Below are 15,529 nucleotides of genomic sequence, written 5' to 3' on the forward strand. Positions count from 1 at the left end.
CGACGAGGACGCCAGACAATGAGGAGAATGTCCTACGTCTTGCAGAAGGCAATCCGAGTACGAGTACTCGAGCAATAGGCCAATGATTGGGTATTTCCCAATCCACTGTATGGAGGATACTGTCAATAAACCAAATGAGTTCATACCATCTGCAACGCATCCAATCATTGGAGCTTACAGATTGTCCACTCTGGAGGACTTTTGCTACTTGGTTTCTTCAAAAGAAACGGTTCGCAAATGCTGACTTCCAGCGGGATCGCTGTTCAAGCGACCTCCCGTTCAACGTCCTCTACCGCATGACGAATGCATTTCGGACCCTGCAATGCTATGTGATTCCGATTCGTCTTTGTGCCCCCTACACCTCCTGCAAGTTTGTCGCACTGGTAGTGAATCACCCTGTATATATATCGTATAATAAGATTATAGTGTATTATTTTATTTTATGTTATCTTATTTTATAATCACACTGTATATACTTAAGTTCACGCTAAGGTGACATGCAAATTCAGCTCAGGGTCCTACCATAGGAGCGGGTTTGCGATCCCGGGCATTCCTGAGCTACAACTTAATATTAAGCAATAACTTAATATTTTACCTTTATTTTTATAATAGTAGTAACTTAAATAGTAATAACTGAACAAATGTCTTGCCTTACAAACTAATACTTATATGTGAGATAATGTACGTTCATTTAATTTTCTTCCTCTTCATCGCTGCTAAGCACAATCTCTTCTGCAGAATCTAGATTTCGTGTACCTTCTGCTCTCTTTTTTTTTTTTTTTTCACAATTATTTTTTATGGTCTCAAACAAGCACAAGTTCAATAGCACAGAACCTAACCCAGGGATCTCCCAACAGAATACAGTGGACCCTGCTTTAAATGCTACGTGAAAATCGGAAGAATATTTTCCAGTTAGCAAAATAAATTTACGCTTACATACATAGCTTAATTAATACTTACTGTAATATGTACATACTAATTGATATTTCTGTTCACTGACTTTTTTTTTTTTTTTGGTTGTAAAATTTAAAACAGCAAAAATGATAAGCAATTAATAACAAAGAACACGGCACACACAAGTTGCAACAAACACGATACAGAGTAATGAGTTTCTGAAAATTTGTTTTTTTATATAATTGAATATTTCATGGACGGGGAAACACATTTCACCACCATAACGTGAAAACCCACAGAATTCAACCTATCGGTACTATAGCAAATGCAAGGAGATCGAGTTTACTACAGGTTTATAATTGATTACACTAACAGAAAAGCCCAATAAACTGGATAGTGCAAACTGTTTTTATTGTTTTATGGTAGTGACCTCCAGAAATGTGCTTTAGATAAATATCACGAAGGCCATAACAACTAGGGAATCAACAGCAGGGATTCACAAAGAAGGAATGGAAAGGTTGAAAATTACATCTAACTTAATAGCACGGTTTTCCCAGCACAAAAATACTGTTATGTGAGATTTACAGCAATTATCAAACTGTGTTAGAGCAAAACCTTGTTGTTGTAGAAGTACTGTGTTATACAGGGGTTGCATGTATATAGCCAAGTAAAACATGTTTTTTTTATTAAATTAATTTTGCTGTTAACAGTTTCTTTATTTCAAAAAAAAATTCAATAGAATTTTGAAATATTACAGAATCAAATGTCAATCAAAGGTAAAAGATTTCCTTTTCATAGCCAACATGTCTCTGTACGTAAAAGCAGCTGGTTGTAAATTTCATCATTTTGTTCACATAACAGACTAAACAAGTGATCATTCATTCATTTAATGATTTGGCCTTAATTTACTGATTTAATACACACTTGCAGAACATCAGAGTTGTTTTCATTTATGTTTTTTGCAAACAAATGCTAGCTGTGCAGAACACAATGTGCAGTTCTAACATCAGGAATCTTTTTTATTCAAAAATGATAAAACCCTTTATTATCTGCTGACCATTGCTGGTGCTCCATCAGAAGCAGCTATTACATTAGTAACAGCAACACTGTTATTAATGTAACAGTACTGCTGTTCAGAGAAATACTTTTTTTTGTGTTTTTGAAAAATACAAGAAAACAGTATTACTGTTTTCCTGTATTTTTCAAAAGCACAAGAAAAACATTTCTCCATTGTATGCAATAACAGAATTTCTTTTCAGCAAAAGGAAATCTGCTATTGCCTTTTTTGAGCTGTAATATACCTAAGCCAAATAGAACATAATTCCAAATGTTCAATTCAACTCATTCAATTGTACAGCAAATTTAGTTGTCAGCAATTCATGGTTTTTTTTGGATATCTTCAGCCATATCATCAACACAACGTTGAACTGTATTATTACTTGGCAAAAATGCTTTATAATGCTGGATCTGGATCGATTTTCACGACAGAGCTTATAATTTCTCGTACTGACAGCAGTATCAATCACTCCCCCAACTGTGCACAAATACCCTGTTTTTTTTTTTTTTGTTTAATTAAAAGCGATATATTATAAGAGGCTACCAAACTTCTTTCAGCATTTTTAGAAACTGAAGGTTTCAAAAATGATTTTAAACCCATCGTAGAATGGTTTATAAATTTATCTTTAGATGTTTGAAATATTCAAAATAGTCTTTTCACTAGGATGTATCCTTTCCAGATGGTCTTTCATCTTTGATGGTTTTATAGCATTGTTTAGCATCGCTTTTCTCACATAAGAGACATAGTGGGTACTGATTCATTGCCAGGTGAAGAAATAAATCCCAGTGTCAAATAATCCTGCGAATATAGATGGAACTTTTTTGGGAGCAGCAATGTTATAAGGATCTTCCTAAAAACTACATGTTATCAAAATTGTAATATGTTATTATTTGAAATAACTTACAACAGTGTTTAAACATTGATGTTATATAAGCTTGCTTTCTCACATCATATCCCTCTACTAATGCTAATGTACCATGCCTATGCACAAACTGTTCAGATGATCTGTCAGATAACTCTGACTGATCTGTTAGTCGGCTGCTGACAGCTATTAATTGTTGTTACTAGCAGTAAAATGCACATGTGTTATTGAGAAATGGCTGTTCATTGGATTACAGTTCTCCAGTCTAGTGGTAAAATTCACAAAATTGCTAAAATTGAAAATTAACAAGCCCAATATTCGTAATTACATTTTTAAATCATATAAAGGTAACCCCCATATAACATGCTAGTTAGGTTCCTATAAAATCTTGTGTAGTGCAAAACCATGTTATACGGAACTAAGAACCAGTACAAAGGTGGGGGGGGGGTTACATTCCAAAGGCTAACAGAAATACACCACATTTTTTTTTATAACTATCGGAAACTCAATTTTTATTAAAAATAGTAATAACTGAACAAAAGTCTTACAAACTGTAATACATATGTCAGATAATGTACGTTCATTTATTTTTCTTCCTTTTCATTCCTCCCTTCACAATCAAACGAGAATATTTTCTCTGTTGCAGAATATCTTCACCTTCTGAACTTTCTTCTGTAGTATCTAGATTTCATGTATTTTCTGCTCTTTAAAAAAATCAGTAATCTGGGTTTGTTTGCTTTTGCTTGATAGATCTTTGTAAATTTCATGGAGCTAATCATTTTTTAAGTGCCAATTTGAACTTTGTGCTCCTTTCAGTCGAAGGATCTGCATTCAAAAAGCGTGATTCTAATTTCTCGGCTAAGTTTATGCTTTCCCATATGCTTTTTAGTGTAAAATTTGGAACTTCAGAATTTTTATCTGTGCTAACATCCTCCGAATTGATTTGGTTTACCTCCGATGCCAAATTTGCTTCACTAGCTTCTTTTTATACCAGTAATTCTTGAATGTTTTCAGTAGTCATATCATCAAACCCTCCCCTACTACCTGGGACAAATAGCAGCAACTAGTTTATAATTTTGAAGATCTAAAGTTCTTATGGTTTTGAGTACCTAAAAACCAACTTAGCAAGTTCTACTATCACACCGCTTCTGTTTTCTGCCATTTCAACCATATTTCCTGAATGAACTGACTGTGGCCATACATTTTTCCAACATGCATTTAATGTTGCCGGTTTTACTTCTTTGAGCGATAAAACTATGATTCTGATACAGTACACAATTGAAAAATGTTTCCTTGCCTCAATCACTTTGGAATCAATTTTTCCAAAATCCATTGTAACAATTTTCTGATGTAATTAGTTTTAAAGGTAGATATAAATGCCTTGATCTAATGGCTGAATTAAAGAAATTGTATTAGGTGATAGGAATATTACTTCAACATTTGGATGACTTAAATCTTTTGGATGGCCTGGTGTATTATCCAATAGTAACAAAATTTTGAAATCTAGATTTTTCTGCTTTAAATAGTTTCCACAGCTGGCACAAAACAATTTAGAAACCATTCTTTAAATAAATCAGCAGTTACCCATGCTTTTTTATTTGCTTTCCAATATACCGGTAACACATTTTTATTTACACCTTTCATTGCACAAGGATTAGAGGATCTATAAACTAGCATAGGTTTTATCATGTAATCTCCTGACGCATTACTGCATAAGTAATGTTACATGATCTTTTGAAGCCTTAAAACCTGGTGCAGTTTTCTCTTTTTTTGAAATAATGTTCTGTCAAGCAGTTTTTTCCCCACCAAAGACCTGTTTCGTTAGCATTAAAAACTTGATGTGGTGTGTATCTGTGCTCTTCAGTAATTTTTTGAAATTCCTCTGCATACTTCTTGGCAGCTTCATTATCAGCCAATGCACTTCCCCTTGAATTCTTATGTTATGTAATGAGAATTGGTTTTTAAATCGCTCAAACTAACCTTTACTGGTAACAAACTCCAAGTTAACAAAAGATTCTCCATTTTCTTTTACATGGTTATAAATTCTTAGTGGCTTTTGTTCAATTACATTGCCATCTAACAGGATGCGTTTTTTTTTACTGCTATCGTCAATCCAAATACTGAATGCTTTTTCCATTTTTTTCAAATAGTGGCGCTCGGGAGGATGAGCTGTCATATTTACAGAAATGAAAGATCCTGCAGCAACAGCAGTTCTAATTTTCTGTTCATTTTTCTTTATGGTCCAGATTGTTGCTTCATTTAAATTTAAGCTTTTTGCAATGTATGATGATACCTTTTCCCCTTTTCAAGACAATCCAAAATTTGTATCTTTGATTCAAGAGAAAGAAAGTTTCTTTTGAGCAGTGCTTTTTTACTTTACAACAAAGAAATTATTCCAATATGGTTCTTAAGAACAAAGTTTAGTAATACATACCTGGAAAAATTTATAAACAATCAAATAAAAACCAAAATAACCTTACAAAAACCTTAAAAGTCATGAACTGCATGCTTCGAAGTTACTTCAGTGGTCTCTTGATGCTCATAGTAGAACAAACTTTGGCTTTGAAACAAATTTCCATAATATTGCACTACTGAAACAGCTTGTGAGGGCGAAGTTATTCTGTTGTGAACATTAAGACCATTGCATTAAATAGTTAGGCATTAAGTTAGCTTACCCTTTTAAAAATAAATTAAACAACTTTGAATTCGAAATGAAGGCAGTAAATGTTGATTATAAGTGAAATTTACATAACATATCTCTGAAAAGTGTCCAGATTTAAGTCCATTAGTGTACAGTGTATGTCCAGGCATACTGAAATGTGTTGACATTGTCTACGTCAAGGATTCAAAATATGGTTTATTGATCCTGTAAGGGCCACTCATCTTGAAAGAGGAGTTGATACATGCCAAGTCAAATGGGGGCAGGTAGGTAAATTATATAATAATTAATATGAAGAATATAATAATACATGCCACCCCTTATAGTAATTCTACAAGGCTTCACTCTAACATGATTAAATAATTGTGGCAAACTTCACATAACACAGTATTTTTGCTTTTGTGTGTGTGTGGGGGGGGGGAACCCTGCTATTGTTGGATGTAATTTTCAACATTTCCATTATTTTTTGTGAACCCTTGCTGTTGACTCAGAGGTTGTTATACAAAAAAAAAAAAAAAAAAAAATATATTGGGAAATCTCTATGTTAAGTTCTATGCTATTGAACTTTTGCCTGTTTGAGACCATAAAAAAATTAAGTAAACAGTTTAAATCCAAGTGTCTGCAAAAAAACAGGAGAGGACAGAATGGGACAAATAGCAGCAATTATTTTATAATTTTGAAGATCTAAAGTTCTTATGGTTTTGAGCACCTCAAAACCAGCAACCATTTTGATAGTTGCAGGTTTTCTCCTTCACCAAAATAATATTGTGAACTTCAGAATACCATACATTCCAGAGTACAAGCTGACCTTTGAAGTACAAAAAGGTCACCAAAAATTAAGACCAACTTATATACCAGTATAACAAAACATGAATCCAATTTAAATTGAAGAATCATTTAATAAAAACATGAATTAATACCAGTACAATTTATTACATATTTTTACATACAATATACTAATACACTATTGTTTACCTTTTAAAACCCAAGAATTTTTTCAGTTTCTTCATCAGATTAAAACAGTTCATAAAGTTCAGTGAGAGTTATGTTTCTGGGATTACTTTTTCAAGATCTCAAAAAGTAAACCTTCAAGATTGTAGATTGTTTTTAGAAAAACTCACTTCCAGATTGAGAAGCATTGTTTACAGAGAAACTAGTTTGCAGTAGTGCTAAAAAAAAAAGGCAAAAGAAATGGTTTGGTTATACAACCAAATCCTCCAATATATATTTATACAGTACAGTGGATTTAGTTTATTTGGGATGCCGGTTAATCGGGGCAGCCGTTTATTTGGGATAAATCTTAAAGAACAGAACCCAATCAAGAAAATAGCCAGGGTTTACCTCGCTGAATTGAGACAACACAGCGTTTAATCGGGGCAGGAGACTGCAGCACTCAAGATTACCTTACGATTGTCTCTGACCATACGACGTGGTTCAGTTGGATTCCTGGAGGTCACAGCTATAAAACAATTAGCAACCCCCCCTGTTTACTGGACTTTTCTGTTAATGCAATTTATTATAAACAGATAGTAAACTCAATCTTATTGAATTTGCAATAGCTGGAATTCTGTGGGTACTCACGTTATGGTGAAATGTGTTTCTCCTTCCATGAAATCTTCAATTGTATAAAAAACAAATTTTCAGAATCTTCTCTTCGTTCCTATTTTTTAAGCTTCGTAACTTGTTACTCCGTTCTCCCTTGTGAGTATAATATTATTTGCGACGTGTGTGTGTGCCATGTTCTTTGTTATTGATTGCTTATCTTTTTTACTGTTTTAAATTTTAATCCCCACCCACAAATGTTAGTGAACAGAAATAGCAACTAGTTAGTATGTACATATTATAGTATGTATTAATTAAGCTATGCACGTAAGCATAAATTTATTTTTATTTTGCTAACCTATGGAAAATATTCTTCCAATTTTCACGTATCATTTCATTTTTTAATTGGTAAGGTAATAAAGTGTAAATTTGTGCTAATTATATCTTTACTTTTATAGCCTGTGGATAATTTTCCTCCTATTTTTGCTAATTAGAATTGCTGTTTAATAGAATTAAAATTCAATGCAGAAATGTGATCACAATGACCGGCGCTTTACTACATGTTTGTTATTTGGTTTTTAGGAGCGTTAGCAACTAAGGCTGTATTGCTCCGGCTTTACTACATATCATATAGTGAACGGTACTTTACTATGGTGAGTCCATCGTAAAGCGGGGGCCCATTGTATTTTTAACTATTTACATGAAACTTCGCATAATTGGGGCAGCTGCTTAATCCGGTCAAAATGCACTAGTTCCGATGTGTCCCAAATAACCAGAATTTTCGGTATTATAAATACTATATAAATTTCATAGTAATAGTATTATTTATATAGTATTAGCCACATAGTGCAGTGTAGCCATAGGCTTTTTGCTGTACCAGCCAAAAAAAAGAGTAGACAAGAAAATACAAATTATGCACTTCCTTCCTCACGTAGGTGAGGTGATGGCAAAAAAAGAAAATTAAAAAAAAAAAAAAAAAAAAAAAAAAAAGAAGTTGAAAAAAAGAAATAAAAAAAAAAAAAAAAAAAGAATACACCAGAGAATGAAGTAAATGGTATTATTTTTTAATAACACTGAAGTTTGTTATTTGTGTCCATACTACATGTAGAAGTGTGTGTTCACAAAATTATTTGTATATTGCATGGACTGAAAATCCCAGAATAATTCACAGGGAGAACTCTACTCCCTCAGCCTGAAACAGCTAACTACAGCCTTGAGCGAAGAGGACTTTAGAAATTCTTCTGGTCATCAAGAGGAATTGACCCAGGCCTCTCCATACAGGTAGTTGCAATGTATAGTCCAATAGTGCAAGGTTTTGGAAATATTGTGGCTGTGGTATTCTTTCCTCAACCAGGCTCGTCAATTTTATAGAATCTGCACTGATTTACAAAGTTTGCTAAGTGACAGTGCTACAGAGAGGAATATCACTTTTTTTTTTTTTTTGTGTAGATTACAAACAAATTACACAGCATAAATCACAAAATGTAGATACTTTCTCTATTTAGGTATGTGAACTTAGACAAAAATAACAGAACACTTATTTTAGCATTAGCTTGTATATATTTGGTTGTGTGATTAGTAATAGCAGCAAAAACAAAAGCTGGTGTAAGATATTATTACGTGCAAGAAATTAATTGAATTTCCTTCCTGTACAATTGTCATCCTTCCGATGTTGACTAAATAACATGTTAAATGTCTATTCACAAATATCTACCACAATGAAACTAAAAGATTCTTAACATTTTAAATGAGAATTTTAAAATTTAGTATATGTCTTAATTCATAAAAAAAAAAAAAAAAAAAAAAATGTAGCTGATAAAAATTTCTATTTAATACTAACATTCATATTTTGAATGGTTGCTTCAAACCTGTTTAAATTGAAATAGCCATATTTTGGTCCCTTAGACTTTGAATTAATAAGGTTTTGTTGTATCAGATTTCTGCGGTATTATCACAATGTCTTTTGCAAGTCAAATTAAACAGACCAAATTTACTTATGGTTAAGGTTTTTAAAAAAAATTATTATATATTAAATTTGGATATAATGCAAGATACTTGTTTATGACGGCCTCCGTAGCCGAGTGGGCAGGAGCGGGAGTGCAGTAGCACACGCTCTTTGAGTAGACCGGGGTTCAAGCCCCTGACTGCTGAATACGGTCGATCTGCCAACCCGCACTGGACCAGCGTGGCAGATTATGGTCCATTTCCCTCAGCATGAATTGTTGAGGAGGCTTCCACCCTGCAGTGGGTTGATAATGGCTGCACTTTACTTTACTTTTTTACTTGTTTATGATTAGCTAAACTGATGTGTACATAAATGTGCTGTGAAAGGAAAAAGGTTTAGGTAATAAAAATTTACAGCAAAAGAGATTGATCCCAAAACAAATTTTTCACTGTTCACTGTACATTCCTAATGAATTTGAGAGAATTTCTACCTTCATTAAGTGACAGATTTGTACAGCTATTAAGTGCTCGATAATTCCTATATTCAATTATATTATGAAAACAACAAGGATTACCTTTATTTTTGATATAGGATGCTTCAAATACGTCCAATCGTGTCATATAAGAATTCAGCTTTTGCTTCCTTAGCCAAGTTCATCTACCCAATTCTAAAACCACTTAGAGAACTTCTAACATATAATATAAAAAACTACGATGCATTATTCATGAACCTTAAAGATCTCTATATCAAGGAGGATAGGAAGTTATATTCACTGGATGTGGCTTCACTATACACTAACGTAAATGTACCATATGCCTTAGACATAGTCTGGGCCTATTTTAACGATGATAACATAAAAACACCAGACTTCCCAAAGACAGAATCTTCAAACTAACTAAACTATTAGTAAATGCTAATTACATTCTCTTTCAAGAAAAAATATATGGACAGATTATTGGCCTCCCAATGGCCCTAAACATCGGTGGACTCACTGCTGAGCTATACTTAGATAATTAGAGAAAAGATCTATCTCGGTGTTTCCCAACCTTTTTTTTACCATGCCCCACCTAAGTCTTTCTAAAATTCTGATGCCCCCTATGTAACATACACATTTTTTATATTCAAAAATTGAATTATTCCCTAAATGAAGCCTAATTACAACTTGTTCAGGATACAAGACTTAAGTTTTAGGAAGAAATCATTAGGAAATTATTAAGAAAAATAAGTAAATTTTCAAAACATATAATAGACAACTAAAATTAAAGTACAAAATAATTTATATGAAAGATTTTTCTATAATATTTTAATTTTTAGTAATTATCATTTAATTGTTTAATAATTTCAACATTCCATGTGAAGTCACTTCTAGATGAGTGCACAAAATTTAGTGAGACCCTTGTGCTTGATGCTTGCCGCAGAGAGATTTTATATTGGGCTCCAATTTAGTCAGCTTCAGTCTCAAGTCTCCCCGTTTTGTAATATCCAGTCGATTTCTTTTCTTTAGTAAGAAATCATTTATGGCACTAAATCCACATTCAGCTAAATATGAAGATGGAAATGGTAACAATAGCTCTCTTGAAAAGTTGGTTGAATTTGGGTATTTAATTTCTGTTTCATCACAAAGCCATGCCATCGCTCCTTTTATATTGAATAAAGTTTTAACTGACTCATCATTTTGCATTTCTGAGAGTTCTTCTTGGTACTGCATTGATACATCAGACAAATCCACTAACATTGGTTGCATCATCTAGGTTGGAAAATCAATTTGTTTTAAATCAGAAAACCTTTCTTTTAAATCAGTGGACAGAATTTTCAGATGATCAACAATAACAAGTACAGCGGTATCAGTCACTTCACATTTTTGCAGCCAACGAAACTGTTCAAAATTTTTGTTACAAATATATTTTTGACATAATTCAATAAATGTAATGAAACCAAATATCTTCGCTTTTGCATCGACGAGAGTTTTATTTGTTCCCTGAAGTTGTTTATTTAATATATTTAGTTTTTCAAAGATATTGGCTAAATAACTCACAAATGCTTTACCATCGACCGTTAACAGATGCTTCATTTCAGGTTTGTCACTTAAAAAGTCACTAATAGTATCAAATAGTTCCATAAATCTTTTCAAGCAGTTCCCTTTCGAGAGCCACCTTACTTCAGTGTGAAGTAAGTCTCACATGGTCTGCATTTTGTTCTTCACAAAAAAGTTTGAAGAGACGCTCACATTTGGCATTAGCTTTAATAGCATTGACATACTTTATAACTGATTTTAGTACTTCATTAAGAACAGGCGAAATATTTTTAGCTACCAAGTTTTCCCTATGAATAACACAATGCACAAGAAGCATTTCTGGATTCTCATCTTCCATCAATTTTAAGCAGCCATTTTTCTTGCCCATCATATTAGGAGCACCATCTGCAGCACAAGATGTTATATTTTTCATTGGTATATTATTGTCATCTAAGTAATTTTTTAGCTTATTATATATATCTTTGGAGGTAGTGGTGCTCTCTAATGATTTACAGAATAACATTTCTTCAGCAAAATTACCTTTATCAATATATCTTACATAAGTTATCAGTACGGCTTCACTGTCTCTCAAAGTTGATTCATCCATTTGCACTGAGAATTTTCTTGTTTTCAGCTTTCCAACAAGTTGTATTTCAATATATTCACTCATTTCATCTATTCTTCTGTTAACAGTATTGTTATTGAATGGCATAGCTTTCACGTCTTTGTCATCTTTTTCCAGAACTGTTTTAAGAAATGCTGATATTGATGGTTTGATTAAATTCTCTCCTATAGTATGATTTTTCCCAGATTTAGCAATGAGTAAAGAAATTTCATAACTAGCCTCAAGAATACGATTGACAGTTGCAGTATGAGCAATAAACAGAGACTTTAATGTTGCTCTTTTTTCAAAATTCTTTTTTAAAGTTTGAAAGTAATTTAAATCTGAATTTACATGAGCATTATGTTTCTTTTTTTTTTTTTTTTTTTTGATTTGGTAGTTGTTGGCGCATCGGCTTCTGTGGCCATATTGCACCTCCCAAGGTTTTTTTTCAGTACTTTGATCCAAGCCCGAGGCGGGAATCGAACCCGCGACCTTTGGGTTGCCGGGCAGGTACTTTACCCACTCGGCTAGCCCGGTCGGCGCATTATGTTTCGCCTTCAAATGCGCCTCAAGACGACCTCACTTCATTGATTCGTTGGTCAAGCATTGTTGGCATAAAAGACAAAAAGGTGACCTTTGATCGTGGACAGCGGGTATGAAACCAAATTTTAAGTATTCCTCTGAATACTGACGAACTTTTTTTTTTTAATTGCACTACTCATTTTACTGTGCAACTGAAAGAAAAAAATATAAGATAAATCAAAAACTAAAAATAAACTATGCATTAAAGTTAATTTAATTTTATTTTAATATATCAAAATTAATTATTAGTATGCTTTTTGAATGAATAAATCACACAAATTACTGAATTCGGGCTATTAAATCTATGGTCTCTGAACAAGCAGATAAGTCTAATTTGTCAAAAATGAGATAAGTGCACTATAAAAAAGTATTTATTATTTACTATTATGTGACATGCATATATCTTCATTATTGTAGTTTTAGCGTCAGTAATAAATATTTGTATATTCGAATATGCGCATGTTTATATGAGAGTGTGAAGTTTATTTTTCCTCTCCTGCAAATTCGAGTTTTTGGACTTATTTGCTTATTTACTGAGACCACAGAAATATACATGTATGACAAATACATACCATTGTGTATCATGGTTTAAAATAAAATAATTACTTTGTCGCAGACAAAGTAATTTTTTTATTTTAATCTGAGATCGCCAAACCTATCCAAATGTACAGTCACGACGCCCAAATGAGCATTTGTATGAAAGGAATTACCTATTTCATATAACATGCGGAGTTTGTGGTAGGCTACAGTAGACAACCACTTTGCTTGTGCATTGCGCATGCCATAAAAAAAAAAGTAAAAAAGTAAAGTGCAACCATTATCAACCCACAGCAGGATGGAAGCCTCCTCAACAATTCATGTTGAGGGAAATGGACCATAATCTACCACGCTGGTCCAGTGCGGGTTGGCAGATCGACCGTATTCAGTAGTCAGGGGCTTGAACCCCGGTCTACTCAAAGAGCGTGTGCTACTGCACTCCCGCTCCTTCACTAGGCATAGTAAGCAATACTCTCTGAGCAAACTGTAGTTGATATTACTCCAAACTTTCAAGTGCAGCTCTATAGAAAGTACAACATTTAATGAATGCTTATTTCAAATTGAGATACCAACAATTCTTCTTTTGTACAAGTTAAATCATAGTAGGCGGTTGTTTTAAACTCTTAGATGAGCAATTTTTGAATTGCCCCCCCTGAACAATCAAATTTCCCCCATGTGGGGCGTGGGACCCACGTTGGGAAACACCGATCTATCTTGATCCATTTATACCACAGATCACATACTATGGAAGATATCTGGATGACATCCTAATTATCACAGATCATTTGACCATAAACAATATTCTACAGGTTTTTAATAACATCCATCAGAGATTTAAAATTCGAATTAGAAATTGAAGCAGAAACCCACTCCATAAATTTCCTTGATTTTACCATACACAGATTAGACCAAAAACTAAATTTTAATATATATATATATATAGAAAACCCACTAATAAGGGGATGCTTTTACATTTCCACAGTTATCATCCCCAACCATACAAAAAATCGGCCATGCTGATTAATTTCTTAATGCCTTTAAATATTCTTCCACTTAGATTTCTCTAAAGACAGAAATAAATCAATTAACTAGAAGATTCTCAAATAGGGGTTACCCGCTAACCTATATAAATAAAGTTAAACCATGCAAAAATCCCATGCATCCCATGCAACAATTGCGACGCCATTTGTGTAGGATCTACCATGGGAGTGGCACAGCTTCGAGCAAAACAACATGAAGCTTTGGTTTGGGTGGGCCGTTCAAATGCTTCGGAACTTTCGTTTCACGCAATAAATGAACGACATTTTTTCGGCTTTAATGAAACAAAAATAATAAATATTGAACATAACTACCACAAATTACTTATTGTGGAAACCCTAGAGATTAAACTATGTGAAAATTCAATCAATATCCGTACACCATTCCTATTATCCGACGATTGGTCACTTATACGCATGTGTGAAGAACAAACATAAGACAAAAATTTTGGATTAATTGTGTGTTACTCTTATTCCTGTGAACATGACGCTTCGAAAAGTTCTGGTCCGACTTAAGGAATGAAGAGAATAATTGCCCCTTATTCATTAAGCTTTTTAAACATTAAGCATTTTAATTTTAATGTCAATCTATAGGAACGAAGAGAAGAATCGCTCTATAATTATTAAGCTTTTTAGATCTTTCAAAATTTAATTTTAATGTCAATCTACGTAATGGTTTCCTTGCTGGCAGCGGTATGGTGTTCGAAGACAGAAGTGAGTTGAGTGCTCAATATTGAAAATGAGGGGTCTGAACACTACTGTTCTGACAGTGGGGAAGATGTCTCATTTTTTGTAAAATTATCGCCTGCACAATGAATTGTTAGCGTGTTGGACCAGGAGAGTTGGTTGGAAAAGAAGCATCCTATATCAAAAATAAAGGTAATCCCTGTTGTTTTCAAAATTAAGTGATAGAAGAAATCAATAATCATAATTAATGGATTAGCAGTTCATTATTCAGCATGGAAATTCTGCAAATTCCTGATTCTTCCTTACCCTGGTGGTGGCATCACGAGTCACTTGATCTATCAACTGTGCCAAAGAATTACTATCTCCACGTGCAGGCTGAGCATCATGTGATCCTTCTTGATTTCTAGTGGAAAATACTGTGAAACTAGGCAGAGCAGTGGAAGGAGCTGTTGCAACATTACGAGAACCTTTAAAAATAAATCACCAAAAAAATACTTAAATTTTCTTCCATAACATCTGCTCATATAAACATTACAAAATTTACAGGCAGACGAATTAATTCATAAATAAGTAAACTTCTAATTATCTGGAATAATGGTTGAAGGAGGAAACAAGGATAACTGAAAGTGCACAGAAAATCTAATATTAAACTTGATTTGCATTTTTCAAAATTTTCTTTTTTTTTTTTTTGTTGATATAGTATATCATAAGAGCGATCTCCAAATATAGCCTACTAGTATGCACGTATAATACAATAAACCATGCAAGAACATGGCTGCTACCAATTATTGAAAAGATAAAATCTTGCTGTGTGTGTGTGTTACAGTGGTTTTCAACCTTTTTTTTTTTATAACGGCACCCCTAAGTAATTTATTTTATTTTACAGCACCCCTACCATACTGTACACCATTTTATAATGAAATAAACATATAAATTTTAAAAAATAATAAGTTTAAGTAACTTAAAACCAAATTACGTGGCACCCCGGGTGAAAACCACTGGTGAAATAGAATATTTATTCTTACTACCCAATTTAACTTCTGAAGAATTTACAATTATAAATGGAAACTTTTGAATTTGGATGGTATTAACATCAACTACCAAGTATT

General features: G+C 33.2%; 1 protein-coding gene across 4 annotated transcripts in view; it reads right to left on the reverse strand.

Moving 5' to 3' along the window:
* LOC150087771 (large proline-rich protein BAG6) overlaps nt 1-15,529 on the reverse strand; it is a 321,988-nt gene that overhangs the window by 61,316 nt on the left and 245,143 nt on the right. For all 4 annotated transcript variants that reach the window (XM_090369196.1, XM_090369195.1, XM_090369194.1 and 1 more), the window contains one exon: nt 14,727-14,887. In XM_090369196.1, the coding sequence (XP_090225322.1) occupies nt 14,727-14,887 (161 nt within the window). The remainder of the gene's footprint in view (nt 1-14,726; nt 14,888-15,529) is intronic.

The sequence above is a fragment of the Mastigoproctus giganteus genome, chromosome 3, assembly GCF_048544385.1.
Source record: "Mastigoproctus giganteus isolate SK-2022 chromosome 3, ASM4854438v1, whole genome shotgun sequence".
NCBI lineage: Eukaryota > Metazoa > Arthropoda > Arachnida > Uropygi > Thelyphonidae > Mastigoproctus > Mastigoproctus giganteus.